We start from the raw sequence: 23623 nt of genomic DNA on the forward strand, positions 1-23623 counted from the left end.
GGAAGCTTTAAATTGATGAAAATAGTACAATAAACAAGTATTTAACTTTATTTATGCTGAGATGGCAGTTAAAAATGATACGTTGGTCATCATAAAATCAATAAAAAAATATATATTATGGGTACGTTCCTAAACAAGTTAAAACATTACAAGTGTAATTTCCTTAGACGTAGCCAAAGAGTAAAGTAAGCAAAGCTTTTAAGGACTATCTTTTTACAAAAACTTGACATATTGTAAATTAAATAATTGATTTATAGAATTACAAGGGATTAAAGTCAACTTCTGAATTTTGCAGATAGATTAATGATAAAAAAATTGTTGAACTATTTACTCGTTTTGGAGTAGGTCTTTAAATGACAATAATTTAGTACTCTGTGGTCTCTGTGCAATTAAAAAAACGTAAAATTGAAAATGGCGTCGCTGACGAGGTGTGTTGATATTAAATTTTATATTTATTAAATATAAAATTACTCAATAACTTCCAATGTCTACCTATGTCAGCAGTGACATCAAATGTGGTACACCTTGATACCATTTTAAATGTAGTCAAAGTTCTGCCCCAGGAACCCTAGTTGTAGTTATGTGGTTTTCTACTTGCTGTTGTCTGATGTGTTTTGGTATTGAATATTTCAAAAAATACCAATCAATCCTTTCACTTCTACTCTAAACTGTTCATCAATCAGATTTCTAAAATACCTATAGATCTATAAGATATTGCACCTTAAAATCCAACTCAACAAATGCGTCCTAATTTCGTTGTTAAATATCTTGGAAGGACGTATGCTCATTCTATTTACCACTTTTATCACTGTTCTATCTGTTTCCCAATCCTCATGATTATTTGAATTTTAATGTTATTGTTTGAATAACAGTATGTCAAAGGAATGCCCTTAAAAAGCTACCATTTTATCCATGCTGCATTTTTTAAAATAATTGTGCTTTTTTTTCCAGTTTACTCCCAGCGCCCACACAACAGGTGTGGGACCGCGATGATGAGCTTAAGGCTATGCGTGTTGGCAGCGCGCTGGTGGTGTCGCAGACCAGTGTGCCACCCTATGGACAGAGGAAAGGATGGGTTCCTCGGGCGGAGGACGATTTTGGAGGTGATTCTTCTTAATAACTACTTATAGAGATAGTTAGATATTATGTTTTGGATATTCTTTCAAATTACATATTAACGGTATAGTACCATGCGCTTCTAACTATTTTTACCAAATTAATGAAAATGTATATTACTAAAAACTTCTTAATCTTTGTTAGTTAGGAGTTCATGGTACTTCGGCGTTGATATCAAATAAACTCTACATATATAGCGACACTCAAGGGACCAGACACTTTTTGATTGTTATAGAGAATTTTCGTTAAAACGCGAGAAATTCATATGAAAGTAAACCAACTAGAGCCAAAAATTGTGATGTTATAGGGAGTGAAACATTATATCGAGTGACGTTATATGCAGTTTACACTGTATACCTATAAAGTAAATATCAAGTAATGATAAAATTACAATCACAATAAATAAATAAAAAATAAAAAATAAAAAGCCTTTTATTTCCTTTTGTTATACATAAGTTTGTTAATATATTTTTGTTGATTTAATTTGTAGGAACCCGTTAGGTGAAGGCCTCTTCCAAAGATGTCCATTTTTCACGGTCTTGTGCTATTCTTTTCCAATTTGGACCAGCAATTCTTTTCATGTCTTCCTCCCAGCGCATGTTTGGTTTGCCTTTTCGGCGCTTACCGTCTGGGCCTTTCCAGTTCGTGACTATGGCTGTCCATACAATCACAATACTACCACATAATTATCTTAAAATTTCTTAAAACTTCTACTTACCAGCCTAGTGGAAAACAAGAACTGATTTAAAGGCTTGCTACATGGTCGCCGACAAGCCTTCTAACCGTCTGACCTTGGTCTGTCCTTGGTCAGTTTTGGTCAAATTTTGTTGGTAACAACTGTCTACACGGTCCGGGACCGGCCAAGGCCACGCGGTCTGGGGGCTTGTCGGCGACCGTGTAGCAAGCCTTTTAAGATTAAACCTCATTTAATTTATAGCCATCATGAACTTATTTATATCTTGCAGATGGTGGAGCGTTTCCCGAGATCCATGTAGCACAGTATCCCCTGGGCATGGGTGCTCGAGGCAAGGAGAGCACCTCAAATGCCCTGGCAGTTCAGTTAGACGAGACCGGCAAGGTCAAATACTCGGCTATAGCTAGGCAAGGACATGGGGCTGACAAGGTATTCTTATTGACATAATGTTAGTTATTAAAATCATTCTTGGAACTTGGAACTTGCTAACTATGTAAACAAAACTCACTCGTAAATTCATCATTTTTGACAATTTCAATATGGCCGTTTGTTTACATAGTTAGCAAGTTCCATAGAATGACACTATATTAAGTTCTAGGCTGTATCTGTTAGTCAACATCCATTTGCCTAATTTTGCATGAAAGGGAGCACTACTCTTAACTATCTGTAAAAGTAACAATGTTTTAAGGGGCTATTCATAAATTACGTCATTTCAAATTGGGGGGTGGGGGGTTCTGGACATCTGATAGTGGTAGCATGACGTAGGAGGAAACGGGTTCATTAAAAGCATGATTCATGGATGATTTTAGGGGGGGGGGGATTTTAAAAATCGATGCTGTAATTTATGGACAGCCCATAAGATTGCTGAGCACTTACACTTACAGATTCTAGTAGAATGTGTCTGCTTGTTCTATCAGTCTCCAATTCTCCGTATATTAAATATTCACAGAGCATATAAAGAGGAATCTAACATGAAATGAATTATGAATTCTTAAACATCCCTCAAAAAAATTTCAATGTGCTAAAACTTATTTTACAATACATATGGTGCTACTTTTCCGCCCTAGTGCAACTAGCACTATATTACGTATGTATATCGAAAATTTTAAGGGCCGTATGTACAATTGTACACTGCTATTCTTATAAATAAATGAAATGTGAATTTATGTAAATGCGATATGTACTAATTCTATTTTGGTTAATAAAGGCTATTCTTATCTTATCTTATGTACACTGAAAAACGTACAATAGGTACACGTGCGAAAAGGTAATTCACAACTCGTGTCGATTTACAATTGAAAACACTCCCTTTGCTTGTGTTTTATTTTATCGCCACTCGTCTGTCTAGATGTTATAGTTATGGATCTGTCAAGATGTTAAAGTCTCATAATGATTATTAATCTGAACATTTGTTTACAAAAAAAAAAAGACTTACACTCGCTATTCTTCCCCAGATCATTTACTCCAAGCTGACAGACCTGTTACCATCAGAAGTCCTAGCCGAGGACGACCCGACTCTGCAGAAGCCCACCGAAGAAGACATTCAGGATATCACGGAGAAGACCAAGCTTGCCTTGGAGAAACTGACCAATGCCAAGATTTCCGCAGCATTGCCAGTTAAAGCAGCTCCAAAAGCTGTAAGTTGGAGTTTCTATGTCATAAGTTAGACAACCAGTCTGGCCTAGTGGGTAGTGACCCTGCCTATGAAGCCGATAGTCCCGGGTTCGAATCTCGGTAAGGGCATTGATTTGTGTGATGAGCACAGATATTTGTTCCTGAGTCATGTATGTTTTCTATCTATTTAAGTATTTGTAAGTTATAAGCGTTCTTGAGCCAAAAAGAATAGATAGTATAGAGGGGTCCTGTCATTGTCAATTTTGTAGTCACGGTACATTTACTGCCATCTATCGACACACAATTAAAACTTAAAATAAAATTGAAAATGTATAAATTAATCAAAATATGTTTACGGATAAATGATTTTTAATTTTTATTGTTCCATACTGACCCATTTTCTTTCACTGATATGTGTTAAAATTGTTAAATATCAAACGGTGTCCTCAACGCCATCTAGCCGAGAATAGGCCAAAGGTATAAATTATAATGGCGCCATCTATTCGAGAATGACTTTATCTTGATATCCAAGGCACGTTTTTTTCTTAGACTTTATTTATCTTATACGGAGTTATATATATCTCTGCTTGAGCTTACCATGGGACCTAGTCAATTTGTGTGACAATGTCCTTATAATATTTAATAGTAGGTTTCGAGGTTTGGCAGCGTAGTGTATTCCAAACAAGATGTCAGGGGTTTGAGTCGTTCATTTATGAGTTTCTGGAAAATCATGTGTCACTTTTCAGTGAGTGTGATGGCTCCTCTACACGATGGGCCAGCGCTGGCCAGTCCAAAGGACGCAGCCATGCGGTAGAATGAGATAGCAATATCGCTTGCTCCCTTTAACGCATAAATGCGTCCCTTGGAGTGGCCGGCGTTGGCCCATCGTGTAGACCCTACACTGTAAAGGAGCCATGAGTGAGTAACTTGGTCAGCATTGTGAGGAAATTAAACCACCCCTAATGTCCGTTTTCTTTAGCATTAGAAAGAACTTCGCAGCAGTAAGCTTGTGATTCCAAATTCGGCACTTTTAGCGGTAATAATTTGAAGTAAATTATATGTATTGACCATGCTACATTAGATAATTCAATAATTATTAACAATTAAAGAGCCTGTTAAAAACTGCACGCTTGCTTCTGTGGAGTAATGCTAAAAAAAAAAAACTATAAACCTAGTTAAGCAGGTGGCGCTGTCGTAAAAATGTGCCTGCCTAGTGGACCCCAGACTCGTTTTAGTCTACATTCCCGCCATTTTCTGCTATGAGACTGTTTAAATGTTTGAGGTGTCCACAATAATTTTGCAGCAATTTGAAGCTCTCTGCCCAATTTTTACCTTATCTTAGCACAGAGCTTACAAAGGTCTTGTATAGTGATTCCCCTTGCAGGCCCCCGCGCAGTACATTCGCTACACTCCGGCGCAGCAGGGCGGCGCCTTCAACTCGGGCGCCAAACAGAGGGTTATAAGGTCAGTTTATTTCAGTGTTTGGTGATCTAAATCAGTCTAAGGGTCGGTTGCACCAAACTGTTCGTATCGTTAAAGAGTTCGCTAAATTTTTATGTATGGAAAGTTTCATAGAGGCGCGCCGCCTGACGTTGATCAGTCTGTCAAATGTGGTTGGTGCAACTGGCCCTAAGACTGCTCTATGATTCAAGGGAGGAGGTTCTACAAATTTATGTTTTATCTGATGTAACCAATATTCCTTTCTTTTTGTACAGTAAATTGTTTACTTACTTACTCTGTTGTTCTTTGACATTTGTGGGCCCCGTCACAGTGTAAAAAGTAACAGTGGACCGACGCCTTTGATGTTTGCGTAAATGCCGACACCGCACAAGAACACAGTAGGGTTGTCCCAGACTTTTACACAACTGCCTAAAACTTATACTTATTAATTATGATTTATGATTATGATTATGATTTATTATGATTACTTGACTTGCTTTAAGATACGATAGTAAGTAGTACCGAGCTACTAACAATGGCGATGTATGCAGCTCGGGTGCGCGCTACCCACCCCTCGCGCCCCGCACAATTGCCCTGTCTAAACGGCTTCGTCAAATGACTGTATTGTTTTATAGACTGTGACCCCGTGGTCCGAAGTAATATTTATTTTGGAAGGGAAGTAGTTACTTCCAAGGCGGTCCCATAGGGCCCCCAACATCTAGCGTCTTTCGAGCGTCGGCGTCGGTCGGCGTCTGGTCAGCGCTGTGGAAAATGACGTCGCTGCGCAGTTGCGTCGACGTCGCGTCGAGCAGCGGCCATAGAATTGTAGACGCCGACGCTCGAAAGACGCCAGATGTGGGGTGCCCATAGTTAGTTTTTTTTAGCATTAGAAATAAGGTAAACAATCTCGATAGGGCCCCCCCACATCTGGCGTCTTTCGAGCGTCGGTGTCTACAATTCTATGGCCGACGTCGACGCAACGTTGACGCAGCGTCGACGCAACTGCGCAGTGACGTCATTTTCCATAGCGCTGGACCGACGCCGACGCTCGAAAGACGCCAGATGTGGGGGGCCCTGTGTCTTAATTGAAAAACACATTTTAAAAATAAGATACGGCCAAAAAGTAACAATTATGAATCTAATACGATTATTTATATTCTTCTGCTTTCATAAGTAATAGTAAAAAAGCGTTTTTCAATTAAAGGACATGTCAAGATCGCTTACATTCTTTAAAGTTCTTTCTAATGCTTAAAAAAACGATCTAAAGAACTCCTCAATTTTGAAAGTTAAATTTTCCTCGCAGAATGGTGGAGGCGCAGTCGGACCCGATGGAGCCGCCGCGCTTCCAGATCAACAAGAAGATCCCCCGCGCGGCCCCCTCCCCGCCCGCGCCCGTGCTGCACTCCCCCCCGCGCCGCGTGAGCGTCAAGCAGCAGCGCGACTGGAAGGTGCCGCCCTGCGTCAGCCACTGGAAGAACGCCAAAGGTAACGTTCACTATTCAACTTCGTCTACGTCTAAGGCCCACTTGCACCATTCCACCAACCCGGGGTTAACCGGTTAAACCAGGAGTTGCCATGGTTAGCCATACTATTTGACACTAGGTTAACAGTTTAACCGCTTAACCCCGGGTTAGTAGATTGGTGCAAGTGGGCCTAAATGTATTGTCGCTGGTAGGAGTTCTTTGATGAAAGATCGCAAGAGAAAGGAATCTAGTACAAGACCATTCAATGTGAGCCTCCTCGGATACCCTGGTGGGAAGTGGCTGACTTAAACCGGGTGAATATTGTACAGTCAACAACAGAGCTAAGAATACAGGCAAAGTGCCAAAAATATGTAAACACGACCTTAATGTACAGGCAATAAAGTACTGTATACATATTTTTGACACTTTGTCTGTATTCATAGCTCTGTTGTTGACTGTACGTGCTCACAGGCAATATGTTTGCTCATCTGATAAGAAAAGCAGAGTCGCCCAACTGCGATATCTGCGACTCAGTCGACGATGTACAGCAGTTCTAATGGAATGTGTTCAGACTCGAGACAAGCGAGCACATTTGAAGCTAGGTGCTATACAGTAACAACAGATTTTCATCAAAAAACGATCGACGTCAAATGCCGTCTTTGGCGTCGGTGTTACGATTTTGCGTTGACGTCAATTGCCGTCTATGGCGTTGAAATGGTTAATCCAGCTATATGTTGTCATCAGGTTACACCATCCCCCTGGACAAGCGTCTCGCCGCCGACGGCCGAGGTCTCCAGCAAGTACACATCAACGAGAACTTCTCCAAGCTCGCCGAGGCGCTCTACATAGCTGACAGGAAAGCCAGGGAAGCGGTGGAGGCCAGAGCGCAGTTGGAGAGGAGATTGGCGCAGAGAGAGAAGGAGAAGAAGGAAGAGCATTTGAGGATGTTGGCGCAGCGGGCTAGGGACCATAGAGCTGGTTGGTTTAGTTTTAATTTCTATAAGACCTATACATAGCTGACAGGAAAGCCAGGGAAGCGGTGGAGGCCAGAGCGCAGTTGGAGAGGAGATTGGCGCAGAGAGAGAAGGAGAAGAAGGAAGAGCATTTGAGGATGTTGGCGCAGCGGGCTAGGAACCATAGAGCTGGTTGGTTTAGTTTTAATTTCTATAAGACCTATACATAGCTGACAGGAAAGCCAGGGAAGCGGTGGAGGCCAGAGCGCAGTTGGAGAGGAGATTGGCGCAGAGAGAGAAGGAGAAGAAGGAAGAGCATTTGAGGATGTTGGCGCAGCGGGCTAGGGACCATAGAGCTGGTTGGTTTAGTTTTAATTTCTATAAGACCTATACATAGCTGACAGGAAAGCCAGGGAAGCGGTGGAGGCCAGAGCGCAGTTGGAGAGGAGATTGGCGCAGAGGGAAAATGAGAAGAAAGAAGAGCATTTGAGGATGTTGGCGCAGCGGGCTAGGGACCATAGAGCTGGTTGGTTTAGTTTTAATTTCCATAGATAAACAAGCTCGCCCAAGCACTATACATAGCTGACAGGAAAGCCAGGGAAGCCGTGGAAGCTACTGCGCAGTTGGAGAGGAGATTGGCGCAGAGAGAGATTGTGTATGTTTAGTAGTACTAACTGTATCATTTATTTCTTAACTGTCACGACAAAAAAAAAAACAATTAATAACATCAACTTTGTTGTTGTTTTTGTTTGTAGGGCTGTCTGGGCCAGGGATGGGCAAACTTTTTAGAAAAAGAGCCAAACGCAGTAAATATGAACAATAATATATAGGGACCGTGCGCGTTGGAGAGTCTGTCATCTTGTGGCCTGAATCGGAAACATGTGTACATGTACATGGCCAAAGAAAGTGCTACCATCTACCGTTCTCGTCGGTACGTTTCCTTGTGCATAGTAGGTTCTGCCAACTTGTGGGCTACATCGGAAGCATAAACGACACATTTACGCCTCGCGCCAAAAATCAGACGCCTCCTAAAATATTTCATGCACTAGCTTAAAGAGCCAGTTGTTTTCAGTGATCTAAGAACTCTCAAGTGGAACTTGTGGCTTAAAGAGCCGCAATTGTACCATCAAAGTGCCGCCGCGAGCCGCGGTTTGCCGACCCCTGGTCTGGGCTAACAAGAAATAGTGATTGACCGAATGTTACTTGCTCGAACCTGATTCTATTTATCTATTAAGCCCTTTTATTCTGAGTTAGAGCATGTTTCTAAGCTCAGCGTGCCTCTTGGCAAAGGCCTCCTCTAGCTCTTTCCATTGGAGTCTGTCGTGGGCCACTCGTCTCCAGTTCGGGGCCGCTGTGAGTTTGAGTTCATCCTCCCATCTTGTTCGAGGTCTCCTCTGGCTCCGTGTGCAACCTCTTGGGTACCAATCCGTTAAGATCTTGCTCCATTTTTCCTGCCTGTCTCTCAACATGTGGCCAGTCCAGATGGACCAGCAACAGTGGAGATCCACTGTTGCTGGTCTATTTTAGTGAGTATGTCGGTCACTTTTGTTAACACGCTTTTATTAGGTCGACCTGTATGTAACTATGTAATGGAATCTAAGGTAACTAATTTAACCATCTTCCAAGGATCGTAGCGTCATGAAAATTGGCAGCTGTATGTTGTTCTGATGACAATAAAATAATATGGTACTGTCGAATTGATCTGACGATGGAGCCGGAAGATATGAACTAGAACTTCATGATGGAACATCGTATCATAGCTGTGTTTGGATTTGTTAGAAAAGTCTTGTAATGAACATTGACCATGATTAGGTTTCAAGCTATGATGATGAAGCCGGAAGATAGGCACTGGCATTCCATGATGGAATATCGTATCATAGTCGTGTTTGCACTTGTGAGAAAGGTCACGTAATGGATTTTGAACACGATCAGGTTAAAAGCGTGTTTTTTTTAGTGTTTTTTAAACTATCAATTTATTGACTGTAGAGCTAACAAGAAATAGTGATTGACCGAATGTTACTTGCTCGAACCTGATTCTACTCCCGTTTAACAGATGCTTCTCTTTCCCAGGCATACGGGCTCCGGAGGAAGAGGGCGAGGCTGAAGTGGATGAGAGCGGTCTGTCGGCCGCCGAGCGCGACAAGCTGCGCGCCGAGCGGCACAAGGACCGCCAGCGCGACAGGAACCTGGCCAGGGCTGCTCCTGACAAGAGGTAAAAAATTACTAACAATCTAGTATTTGGTAGAATCAACTTTTAGAACAGTCAGCAGCAGAAGTTGCTAAGCGGGCCTTTTTATATTGTATTCAAAATAATCTTGACGGGATTTTATTGTTAAGAGAATAAGAGCGTGTCAAGGTAATTTTGAACACCTGGCCCGCTTAGCAACTTCTGCTGCTGACTGAACACTGATTTTGCTCCCATACAAAAGTGGTGTGTTTCTGACAGGGCTCGGAACCGGTTTTCTTTTAAATCCCAAAATAGGCCAATATTGTTAAAAACCAGGCAAGTGCGAGTCGGACTCGCGCACGAAGGATTCCGTACCATAATGCAAAAAAGGCAAAAAAAGAAACGGTCAGTCATCCAAGTACTGACCCCGCCCGACGTTGCTTAACTTCGGTCAAAAATCACGTTTGTTGTATGGAAGCCCCACTTAAATCTTTATTTTATTCTGATTTTAATATTTGTTGTTATAGCGGCAACAGAAATACATCATCTGTGAAAATTTCAACTGTCTAGCTATCACGGTTCGTGAGATACAGCCTGGTGACAGACGGACAGACGGACGGACGGACAGCAGAGTCTTAGTAATAGGGTCCCGTTTTACCCTTTGGGTACGGAACCTTAATAATTGTATGCCCTTTCCGTAGGTCTGAATCAACGTCTTCGTATTATTAGATTGACACATTGTAATTGAGGAGTGTTTTTTTTCCTGAATGAAAGGAATAATTTTCCTACGGAAATTAAAAACCATACAAAATAATGCCTTTTTGAAAATACACTCCTTGTCTTCGAGCAACACGGAAGGGAGGCGGCATTCGCACTATTTCCCCTCTGCCGAGGTACAAGATTAGCGCGTCAATATAATCTACCGCGGGTAATAAAACTAGTTGCACTTGGATTTTTCACTAGACCGAGTCCAGACGCGCGCGTGAACACTGCTGCACAAAAATGCCTGTTTGCTCGGTTTTTTGCTATAAAAAGAGGTCGGGGACATCAAATTTACAAAAAGAAAGTGTTACATTCCACATGTAATTTTTTTTTACATATCATACGTTAAATTACATTTAAATACAATTATTATATTTTAGTCTCAAGTATTTGTTGGATTTATCGATTTTGCTCGCTCAGTACAAATTGCGGATCGGTCGAGCGACAAATCCGACTTCTCATCTCTCAGAATACAATGACATACTTCAGCGAAAATGTGTTAGTGTGCGTGTTGTGACACTAGTCGCTTGTCCGTACACAAAAAAGAGAACGAGGTTTGCAAGATTTGTCTTTGACGTGTGTCATTTTCTATGTATTTGTGTCGTCATTACAGAGGGGCTACCGCGAACCACGTTTGACGTGTTGCCTCCCTATCACACTTACGTATGAATTTACAAGTGCCATAGAGAGGCAACACGTCGAACGTGGTTCGCGGTAGGGCCTCTGATTGGATTTTGTATGTAAGTGTGTGAGAAGTGCGACTGTGTGCACCTTCCCCCCGCGAAAAATGGCAGAAAGATTTGTACGGTGAGACATCGCTTGGGCCCCTCCCTTCCGACGTGTCGGAAGCCGGTGTTGCTCGAAGCTCCTTGTGTATGTATGTACTTATGTAAGTGTACTTACAGTATGAACTACGTATATATTTGTAATATGAAAAACTAACGTAAAGCCATGGCGAGTCAACTCGACAATGACATAAACTTAAAACGAAACAGGAGCTGAGTTTTAAATATTTTAGGTAAATATACCCGTTTCGCTAACGGAAGCGGCTCCTAAAACTAGTGCGATAAGGACAAGGCGAAAAATCCCGCGTAAAAATCTCAATAATCGAGGTTTCGTACTCGACTGTTTCCTCCTCCAAAACTTAACCAATCCTAACCAAACTTGGAAATCTAAATGATTATGAAATTATCTGTGACGGTCCGTTTTGCTTTTTTGGCTAATTGATATCAGTTTTGAATACTACGCCTCTCATTGCGGCATAGTCAATTAGGCCATTTTTGAAGGGCTCTAGCACCTTAAAAAACAAAAATATCAAAAAAAGCAAAACGGTCCGACACAGATATTGACAATATTAATCTGTGTTGAAAAAATCATTGCTCTAGCACTAGCTCTGTTGGCTCTTAACGATCAAATGCGCTATATTATTTGTATTGTACCCTGTTATAAATTGTAACCTACCTTTGTGCAGGTCTAAACTGGTGAAGGACCGCGAGCGAGACATCTCGGAGCAGATCGCGCTCGGCCTGCCCGCCAAGACCAACCAGGGCGGGGAGGCCATGTTCGACCAGAGACTGTTCAACAACAGCAAGGGGATGGACAGTGGTAAGTGGCTTCAAGGCTGTGCACACTGGATGCGTGTGCGTAGACGTGCGCGTTGTAATATACAGTTCCTTATGAGAGACGACACACCGCGTGACGTGTGTGTGCGCGGGAAGTTGGTTTTGACGTTGGTGTTATTTTGTTGTCCTTAAATATTGCAAATCTTTGTCGTAATACTGCCGGCCTAGCCAAGGTTACAATCGCTATCGCTTCGACAACGAAAAGTTTTGTCTCTCTACCGAGTGATATCCATATTAGTGCGACAGTGACAGTTGCGTTTCGAACCGTACGGAGCGTAAGCGATTGGCATCTTGGCTACGCAGCCTGATCAACTATAATGACAAAAGCTAGAGGGGCTTGTGATACATTTCAGAGCGAGTGGCAACCTCTGGTCTTTTGCACCGTCTACGGTGTCCAAGGTACCTACGTATCCGATGTCACGACAATATGATTATCTCTGTCTATACTCCACTGGGGACTGGGAAACGACTTACCTCCGTATTCATAAAACTTTACGGGCCTGATTTAGTTAAATTATGTTTTATCCCTTTCTTACAAATACATAAATCAAAATGACAAATAAAGACAAACGATTCATAGCGAATTCAGGCCAGTAACGTGTTTAATAAACACATTCAGTGCCGAAAACCCAACTATCGGGTATTTTATAATTTCAATCCCAGGCCGGACGACCCGATAGTCGGGATCGCGGTACTACTGCTTTATATGACGAAATTATTGTGGCCTGGCGCGGATCTCTTGTTTGGCTGGGTGGCAATGAATGTGTTAATCATTAACCCTTTACCAGGCTAAGGGATATATATTTCCCACATACGGCACTTCAAACATGTGTTCTATTTTCAATGAGTAAGACTGACATTCGATTGTCATTTTTTAAATGTCAGCCGGGTAAAGGGTTAACTTTTCCATCTTGTTTCAGGTTACGGCGACGACGAAGCGTACAACGTGTACGACAAGCCGTGGCGGAACCAGGACACGGTCGGGGCGCACATCTACCGGCCCACCCGCGGCAAGGACAAGGACAACTACGGCGACCTCGACGCCATCGCCAACACCCGCAGGTATTCGCTCTAACAGGACCAGGCTTTTACCCTCTTGGGGTTCAATGTCCTAATACTAGTACAAATTACCTCCAATGAAATTTAAATCTTAATGAAATGGAATAGAGTTTCTTTTATTTCGTTTCGTTCGATTTTAAAACAAAACAAATTCTACTCTATTTTCTAATACCGTTGATTCAAATTCGATTGCCAATTTTCCTTGTATGGTGGGCCGCTAGAGGCTACCTTTTGGACCGATATATCCGCACCGACGGATTAATCGGTCACAGACCACAGAGCAACATAGACCTTCGTGCATAAACCTCTGTGTTATGTACTTGTTTTGTGCAGTAAAGTGTTTAATACTACTACGTAAAGCCTTGCAGTTTCAATTAGAGATGCACCGGATATCCGGTTACTAACCGGTATCCGGCCTATACGGCCATTATTTTACTATCCGGCCCAGATACCGGATATTGACCTACTATCCGGCCGGATACAGGATAGTAACATTGCTTGATTTCGGAGTAAACAAATTGAATTTAAGAAATAGACACGGTCATTATCGTACTTGTTTATTATTTTAAAACAATTTAATCATTCCACTGACTTGCACGCGCACTCATTTCCAACCTAGAAATAGTAGAAATAAGTCCGCGCGAACCTTTACTAGGAAACGGGTCAAACCCGCAGAATGCGCACCTGAAAAACCGAAATGTAGGTATAGTTCCGCTGGCCGAATATTCGGCGGCCGGATACCGGATATTCGGCCGATAGTCAGGCCGAATATCCGGTATCCGGCCAAACAACTATCCGTTGCATCTCTAGTTTCAATGCAATAATATTGAAATGTGTGCGCAGGTTCGTGGCGGACAAGGAGTTCTCGGGCACCAGCGCAGGCGCAGTGCGCTCCGGCCCCGTGCAGTTCGAGCGCCACCCCGGACCCTCCACCAGCCAGGAACAGGTCACTATTATCACCATTGCTTTCATTATACTTGTCGGGAATTGTGGGCGTATCATACTATCGGCAGCACATTAGAACCTTCAATCGTGGATGACGAGGGCCTTCAATGAAATACGATGTCCAACTCACAAACTTTACTGCACAAGACTCATTACAAATCACAGCACGCGATACGTTTCTTATCTTAAGCAAACCAGTGGATTTGACCCAGGAGCCGCCACAGACCTCATCTTCTCCCGTTCGTTCTCATCGTGCTTCTTCTGAAGATTGATTGACAGCATAACTTCAATTGTTCTGGACTTCAATTGTTTTAACAGCGCACTCTATGACGTCTTGGCGGGACTGCGTCGAACGCCACTCAGGTGTACGTAACACCCTAGTTTGCTCTATTTGTCAAGGTTTGCATGATAAAATGCCTCTTGAAGGCGATAGATGGCACATTTCAGCCATTCTCCGACATACTTTTAAGTAGCCTAGAATTTGCTAAGCCTAGTCGACTTTACACGCCTGGCACGGTGCTTTAACGCATTCACTGCCAGGAGGCGTGGCCTAGGAACACACTTGTATGTCGGTGAACTACAGATGTGCAAGTTGCGGAAAGTTTCCATAAAATTCTATAAATTCTCGGGTAAATTTCATGAAACTTTCACTAGGAAATACGGGAAATTTAAATTTAAAATTGGAAAGTTTCAATTCTCATACAAAAATGTAAGAAATTTTCCGAATTTTTCCTACGTTAAATTTCCGAAACGTTTCGCAATTTTGGAAAGTTTCCTTAGGCACATCAGTACGGTGGGGGCAGTGAATGTGTTAACTACGGTGAATTGAACACGTGTGATGTGCCGCGAGTCGAGGGCAAGTTGGTGCTCGGCGACACCTAGGACTTAAAACGATCTTGAAACTTGAGCGCTCGTATGCCACGCACAGCCAGGTGCAAAAATATGAGTGTAAACAACTTACTCAAAAATATGTCCCATAGTTGCTAATTCGCTGACATAAGAGCTATGGGACATCTTTATGAGATGGTTTATACACCGATATTTTTACACTTGACAGTACAAGGAATATTAAAAAATAAAAATTGCGAGAGGTTAAAGTTAGATTCGAATTTTAAATTGGGTTTAAATAATTCAAATTATCGGAATCATTCTTCTCGTGATAATACGAGTAGCGTCCTCTGCGAATTCACGCTCTTCAGTCTCAACGTATTTAAAATTTTCTGAAAAACCATTTCTTTTTGTTTATAGCCCTCACGCAGCGCAGCGCCCGAGGCCGACTTCGATCCTTTCGGCCTCGATCGGTTCCTCAGCGAGGCCAAGCGCGCCGACAAGGGAGGCCGCAAGCGCGACCACGAGCGCCAGGACCACCCCTCCCAGCATCAGAAACGGCGTCGCGACTAATCAGGTACTCCACAATTATACTTTAAATAAATAAAATAAATAAAATAATAAATATTGGGGACATCTTACACAGATCAACCTAGCCCCAAACTAAGCAAAGCTTGTACTATGGGTGCTAGGCGACGATATATATACTTATATAGATAAATACATACTTATATACATAGAAACACCCATGACTCAGGAACAAATATTAGTGTTCATCACACAAATAAATGCCCTTACTGGGATTCGAACCCAGGACCATCGGCTTAGCAGGCAGGGTCACTACCCACTAGGCCAGACCGGTCGTCGGACTTTAGACTAACTTAGACTCGTTCGGCCTCGAGCGCCAAAACCATCCCTTCCAGCACCAGAAACGACTTCGGCACTGATCAGGTAGTCCACATTACTTTTGAAGCCAACTATGACCCGGTCGGCCTCGCCCTTTCTCCGGCCTGAGGCCAAGGAAGGCCGCAAGCGCTAATAACATCGCTCCCAACATCTTCTTCTTCTTCCTCGCGTTATCCCGGCATTTCGCCACGGCTCATGAGAGCCTGGGGTCCCCTTGACAACTAATAATAAATAATAATAAACATCGCGCCCAGCATCAGAAGGATAAAATGAACCTTAATATATTGTATTAAAGTTTAAGGACTGTATCGTTTATTATAAATACAGATAAAACCTGGTCTAACTGTTGACGTGTGTATTATTTTGTATTACTATGTTCTTAAGGTATAATCTGGGGGTATTTTTAAGACATATCTGATATAAGAATGTTTTACATTTATTTTATTTTAGGGACTTTATGATGATTTTAATACCTTCTAGCAAATGTAATTCGGACAAGCCTATCGAGCTTAATTTGAGACTATTTCACCGATTCCTTAGTACGATTTAAAGAAACAAAAGGTTAATATGCTGCCAAAATATGCCATCTAAGTGTCCTTTTCATGATTGCTCAATTGAACATCCACAGAATAAATGTGGTGTATTTTATCTTTACATGAAAACGACTTTTTATGCAACATTTTGGATTCCCGTCAATTTCTGACGCCAGGGAAATGACGGAAACAGCTAAAAGAATCTACCGAAATCCAAAGCCTAACGGACATTCATGGCGTTGAACCATGGCTAGAACAGGTCGATAGAAACGCTCCATGATGGTTATATTGTATACCAAAGTCGGGGTTGTCGTAAGTAACATGCCATATTTTCAAAAAGGCCACCAAGCACAGATCCAAAACTTTTTTTCCAACTAAAAGAAATGATTAGACTATGCCCAGATGTTTCGCTTTACGAATCATATGTAATTGCTGTTTACATAGTACGATTTTTTTTGTGTAATACTTATCTTGTTCGCAAACCGTAAATTTTCTTGTAGTATTTGTCCGAAATCGTTGTAGTTACTCGGGAGGATTGGGTAAATATTGTCCAAACCATATGCTTTACGTGATCTCCCAGGACGAAATGTTACTTATTATTAAAGCACTAATTAAACTATATGTGTAATTTTTTAATAAAAACATAATACCAGAAAAAACGGCTAAGTAAAGTTGTATTTATAATAAACGATACAGTCCTTACTTTGTGGCCGTGGTCAAACGGTTAAAAGTTTATTATTTATTCTTATATTAAATTAGTTTCTTCTTTGTTTCAGATTACGAAACTTGACTACGGTGTTCAATACAATACATTCTGTACTATATATACAAATAAGATGTTAAGGGAGGTTGGAAATTATGTAAAATACTTAGTTTTATGATTTACTGTTTCACTTTGTACCGATATAGATAGTTTTATGAAATAAATACATTTAGAATAATAGAAGTTGAGTTTTTGTTGTAAACTGCAGTTCCGGACTAGAATAAACCTGCTCAACATTGCCTGCCATACTCGTAATTATAATCTTTGATATTATCAAAGATTGCCAAGCTTTGAGCAAGCTATAACTTCACTTATCTACCTAAAGCTCGGCTCGGCCGTCTCCATCCATACAAAAATACTACGACATCCATATTTAGCCGTATTATTTAATAGTATGGAGACGCCCGCTATCCTAGGAAAACCGATCTTTAATTTTGAGTATTACCTTAACAAGAGAACCTGCATACAGCTATAGTGCTTAATTAATGATTATTTTCCGTCGTGTTTTCACGGAAACGTACGAATGTGTCTTGCTATTTCAGTTAGTTCCCGTACAATAAGTACAGAGGTTGACTGAAGTAGCATAACAAATACGAACGTTTCCGAGAAAATACTATGGAAAACAATTATGCACTCTGTACTTACAAATTCATAACCCAGTCAATACTACTTCAATCTGTTGGAGTCGGGTATAAATAAAAGACAGATTTATAAATACAATTTAATCAGCAAGTCACTAAGTCAATAGTTAATAAAAACGCAACATAGTACAGTCATTATATCCAAAAAACCGACCCTACCCGTGAATAATTAGTTCTTGGATTTTTTTTTCGTAGGTCCCTCGGGGGGGTCACTGGGAGTGTAAATTCAAAAAGTAGGCTTAATCAGGCTCCTGCGTATATTCGAAAAATGGTTTTTTTTCTAAAGAAACGGTTTTTCTTCAATAACTCGGCCATTTTTGATTTTACAGTAAAACCGTAAGAACAAAAACTGTAGGAAATTTGATTCTCTACAAGTTAGTCCAGTCATTATATCCAAAAAACCGACCCTTCCCATGAATAATCAGTTCTTGGAATTTTTTTCGTACGTCCCTCGGGGGAATCACTGGGAGTGTAAATTCAAAAAGTAGACTGAATCAGGGTCCTGTGTATATTCGAAAAACGGTATTTCTTGAATAACTCGGTCATTTTTGATTTTACAGTAAAACCGTGAGGACAAAAATTGTTCAGAATTTGATTATCTACAACTTTGTTTCCCTTCATTTATGCCGTAAAGCGTGGAACATAGGAGATAATGATAATATTTTGAATTTGTCGCGTTTTTCAGGTTTAATTTCTAAAATATCGATTTTGGGGGAAAGAAGGTGGGAACCAAAATTGTTCAGAATTTGATTCTCTACAAGTTTAGTCCTCTTCATTTATGCCGTAAAGTTGAAAATAAACGCGATGTTGAAAATATTTTGAATTTGTCGCTTTTTTCAAATTTTATTTCCAAACTATCGATCCTAGAAGAAAAATTGTGAGGACCAAACTTGTAGAGAATCAAATTTTCTAAAATTTTTGTCCTCACGGTTTTACTGTAAAATCAAAAATGACCGAGTTATTAAAGAAAAACCGTTTTTGGAATATACACAGGACCCTGATTCAGTCTACTTTTTGAATTTACACTCCCAGTGATTCCCCCGAGGGACGTACAAAAAAAAATCCAAGAACTTATTATTCACGGGAAGGGTCGGTTTATTGGATATAATGACTGGACTAACTTGTAGAGAATCAAATTTCCTACAATTTTTGTCCTTACGGTTTTACTGTAAAATCAAAAATGGCCGAGTTACTGAAGAAAACCCGTTTTTTTGGAAAAAAATCTTTTTTTGAATATACGCAGGAGCCTGATTAAGCCTACTTTTTGAATTTACACTCCCAGTGACACCCCCGAGGGACCTACGAAAAAAAAATCCAAGAACTAATTATTCACGGGTCAAAATCTATAATGACTGTACTAACACTAACAAATCTTAAGTCTTTGTACAAGGCATTATTATATCGCAATGCGCGGGGAGCAAAATCGTATTTTGGGCCTTAGAACTTGCTTAGAACACTAAGCACATTGATAAATCTGAAATCTGAGTTTGATTGTTGAAATGGTATCGTCTTGGGTCGTCCCATTCGTTTTTCGTCAAATTCTTAAATTAGTCCTATTCTGCTTTCGTCACTCATTCTACATTCGTCACAATCGTCGGTGGCTTTCAATGTAGCATGAGTGACGAAAGCAGAATTTGACGAAAAACGAATGGGACGACCCAAGACGATACCGTTGAAATTTATCAACATATTGAATTTACTATATTTTCTGCTCCCCGTTCACTTTAATGTATTTCGTGGTGATGAGAAAAAGTCCTATTTCGGTAGAATAGAAAAAAAAAACAAATTTTATAACCTTTTTTTACACTAATCTAGTGCTTCATTACGACACCCTGTGCTATAATAAGCACATTACGTAACTATGTCGAAAATTTAAAGGGTACGATACTGAAACACGTGTGATACACGTGCGAATAGGTACCTAAATATAACTATCAGTGATAGTCTATTACACAATCGTCTCTGTTCATATCTCCTTTTTTATATGTTTGCTATTTGTATCCAAAAAAATTTAAGAACGTGTCAAAGTAATTTTGAACACTTCGCCCGCTTAGCAACGTACAAAAGTATCTTCTACCTCATTCGTCTGCCAGATATTCAGAACTCTTTCACACCACTACAATATTACCTTAAAAATCAAGGGACGAAAAATGCATGTGTTAGAAAATATATAGTAAATATACAAGTCTGATCAACATATAATCTGAGTATTTTACATACAATAAAAAATGCAAAATATAGTTAAACACGTTTAATTTTGGCGTCATTTTAAATAACATTTCAATAATCATTTTGCCAAGTTGTTGAAATTGTAAGTACGTTGAATGTTATACGTTAGATTTAGGATCCGGAATGTTTTAAAACATTTAGAATTAAATGGCTTCGTTACTTCAAGTCTGTAAAGAGAAATAAACTAAAATAAATGGAAAAAATCTAAATTCCATTCAGAACCTTAAAGTACCATTCCCACCGAACGGGCGGAGTCGGAGCGCATTTCACATTTGTACGGCCGCGAGCCGGTCGGCTCCTCGCGGATGCGGACGGCTCCGGACGGATTCCATCGCACATAATGTATAGGCACATTGAAAATGCGCTCCGGCGCGGCCCGACTCCAGCCGGTAGGTGGGAATCGTACATTAGGCGTGAACTATTACCAAATCCATAGTCAAAAACTCAATAAAAGCGATCTAAGGTCACTTAGTTCCTTTTAGGATATATTATTCTTATTTATACAAGTAAATATTAGCATATTAAATGCCTAGAGCAGTAATACAAAATTATGCAAATAATATAGTCGGAAATGGTAAGAATTGATATTTGACAGTTATGAATCAACCCTTATACATATGAAACGAAGATCCACTATTTAACTCATAGCCTTCATAATTATATTTAAAAAGTAAATTCAAACTGTCAAATATAGTTGGTCAAGCAGATCTTGTCAGTAGAAAAAGGCGGCAAATTTGAAAAATGTAGGCGCGAAGGGATATCGTCTCATAGAAAATTTGAATTTCGCGCCTTTTTCTACTGACAAGATTTGCTTGACCATCTATATCAATTATTAATTATTACGTTGCGCCGACTATATCGCTTTCGGATCTAACAAAAAATGCGATTTAAGGTTACGTTTCCAGTTAGAAAGTAGGACTTTCTGCCCGTGAATGTTAAATGTAACATTGCGTTTAACATGGATGCGTTAATCCACGAATAAGATCGTATGGACAGTATAAATCGTATAATACTTTATGCAAGACTAACTCTAAATAAAAGTAAAGTGGGTATCGTCTTGGGCCGTCCCATTCGTTTTTCGTCAAGTTCTTAAATTAGTCCTAATCAGCTTTCGTCACTCATTCTACATTCGTCACAATCGTCGGTGGCCTTCAATGTAGAATGAGTGACGAAAGCAGAATAGGACTAATTTAAGAACTTGACGAAAAACGAATGGGACGACCCAAGACGATACCGTAAAGTGTACGCTAAATTTTGGTGCGAAACTAAATAAAATTAATGAAATTGCGTGTATATTCTATGACAAGGAAAACCATAGACAATGGATTTATGGACCAATTTACCAAGCAAATAATCTCACTGTACATAAGATATTTACGAAATAATGTAATGTATGTTTTCTATAAATAGGCCTTAAGGACTTGAATACAGATTTGCACACTAGGGCAGGGCTCTCCAAACCCCGGCCCGCGGGCCAAATTAGGCTAGCGAAGCGTTTCAATCCGGCCCGCGGGAGCCAGGCCCCTACGGTCAGGGTAAAATCACTACTCCTTGGCATATTTTTATGAAGTAGTCACCACTGCTACCTTAAAATAAGGTTGAAGGTGCCCTATCATTGACAGGGCGTCGAGAATGACAGTTTACCCTACTTTTATTTGTATAAATCTGTTTATCTAAAAATCCATCGTCTTATGACACGAAGGCAAATGTAGTACATTGCACTCAACACCTTATCCGAACTACTGTAGTTTAATGCCTCACAAATGAACATGTTATTTTATATGAAGTAGGTAATAAAAAAAAAGTTATAGGCTTCAGAGAAAAACTCAATTTTGACGATTAAGTACTATTACCAGTGGGGAGACACTCCTGACTTCGGGCAAACGCGGCTCCTTTCGGCTCAGCATTGCTCCGAGCAGGGTTGACACAACTTGACGTCCATTTACGTGCACGACCACAGATAATTACTTAAATTTTGACAACCCTAAATAGTCGAAAGGGATAGTGCCATAAGTTAGAAAGGGATATCATTATTCGACCCTGAATTGCTGTTAAATTTCAGTTTTGTAGGAAGTGTCCTTTCTGTACGGTAGTACTATTACAAGACATTAGTTGTTTCTAAACCTCTCTTAAAAAAAGGAAATGAACGAATTCGGAAAAATTCAGAAAATCGGGTATAAGAAAAAATTAAACATTTGTAAGGCATTTCACTCTATTCGATGGCAAATTACACAATACACTAAAATAAACAAGAAATGCACTTATTCTTGAGCTAACGTTCGTAGACAATACAGGCCGTAACTTCACGGAAGCAATTGAACTGCAAATAAGAGTTAACTGCAGCAAAACTGCTAAGATTTCTATTAAAATTGATATAAATGCAACAAAACTTCAATACAATCGTGATTTAGAAATATTATTAGCAGTTTTAACCTTTTGAACGCCAAACGGCGCATCCATTTGCCGTGCCACTGACACCGCGGGGGTAAAATTTAGTTTTGTGAATAAATAATACCAACGTAAAAGTGGGGTGTTGTTCAGAAGATTTTCATCAAAAAACGATCGACGTCAAATGCCGTCTTTGGCGTCGTTGTCACGATTTTGCGTTGACGTCAATTGCCGTTTATGGCGTTCAAAAGGTTGATGCAGTTATCTTAACATCTCTATGGCAATATTGCAGTTCAAATGCACCAAACTAATAGGGTAGACACCTATTTTCGTATTTTGTAGGAAAATCATTCTTATTTCCTTAAAATAAGGTTGAAGGTGTTCACCATTGGCAAATACCAAAAATAGGGTGCTTTACTTTCTCTATAGTGGTTAGTGCAACCAGATCTAAAGCTCTGTTTTCCTAGGACAGCGGCGCCGTCATATAGCGGCCGTCTAAATAATACGGCTGAATATGGATGTCGTAGTATTTTGTATGGAGACGCTATATGACGGCGCCGCTATCCTAAGAAACCAGAGTATAAGTCAATGATAACGACACAAATATGAATGTCAACATTGCAAATAAACTACACAAATTATTGTTGTGCTTTAAAATAATATGTGGAGATACCTGTTCATTACAAGGATTTTAGTTCTATAAGATTTTTATGGTTATATACTGTAAGTTTGATGTTAAGCAGGCCACTGACGAGCCTTCTAAATGGATGCCGTTACAATGGATTCATCCAAATGGACGGCATCCTAATATGAAACATTGTACGTTTTTGACATTCACGGACCGATTTTGGATTGCAGCCACGCTATTTGGACTGTTGGAAGGCTCGTCAGTGGCCACTTTTAGTGTAATTAGTGGTATTATATTAGGTTAAAAGGTTATTTTGGGTATATTACCCAGACGAGGAATAATTGAATAACTTTAGTTTCTAATTTTATACTCGATTTTGTTTTGAATATCTTTCTATTGATTTTTATTCTCTATTTAAACTAGGAAGTTATATGGTTATGAGTACTAAAGTTGAGAAAAACATTGTGTTCAACACATTTATTTTAATTTGTTTAAATGGTTTTTCACGTACATTCATACTGTGTCCTATTTAACATCAAAATGAAGTACGTAATAAACGTATAAATCTTCTTCATTTGGACACGCAAACCATCGATATACCAACACTAATACGAAAGTAGGGAGCTTTCGTATTGGTATTCCATCTGTCCTATTTCTAGGTTTAATGTGTATTTGGAGACCTTTCAAAGAGATTCAGGGATGCAACTGGAGACCCAAGAGCTGGCAGTTACCTCGCTCAACGCTTCAGTCTGGTAGTGCAGTGGGATAACGCAGCCAGCATCTTGGGAACCTTCCCACAGGGGCCTTTTTTAAGATTTAATTTAGATTAGTTTTATTTTATTTTAGAATAGTTTGTATTTAGTTTAATTTTA

The 23623-nt window shown here is 40.1% G+C and overlaps 1 protein-coding gene across 1 annotated transcript; it reads left to right on the top strand.

Moving 5' to 3' along the window:
• Window positions 1–382: 382 nt before the first annotated feature.
• On the top strand, window positions 383–17029 carry LOC134675931 (puff-specific protein Bx42). The gene is made up of 13 exons (XM_063534275.1): window positions 383–428; window positions 952–1103; window positions 2082–2239; window positions 3265–3447; window positions 4809–4888; window positions 6168–6349; window positions 7072–7305; window positions 9351–9492; window positions 11681–11814; window positions 12752–12893; window positions 13734–13836; window positions 15084–15240; window positions 16879–17029. Exons 1-12 carry the CDS (start codon window positions 412–414, stop codon window positions 15234–15236), a joined length of 1680 nt encoding a protein of 559 aa, XP_063390345.1. The 5' UTR covers window positions 383–411; the 3' UTR covers window positions 15237–15240; window positions 16879–17029.
• Window positions 17030–23623: the final 6594 nt, after the last annotated feature.

Source organism: Cydia fagiglandana, chromosome 23 (assembly GCF_963556715.1).
Source record: "Cydia fagiglandana chromosome 23, ilCydFagi1.1, whole genome shotgun sequence".
NCBI lineage: Eukaryota > Metazoa > Arthropoda > Insecta > Lepidoptera > Tortricidae > Cydia > Cydia fagiglandana.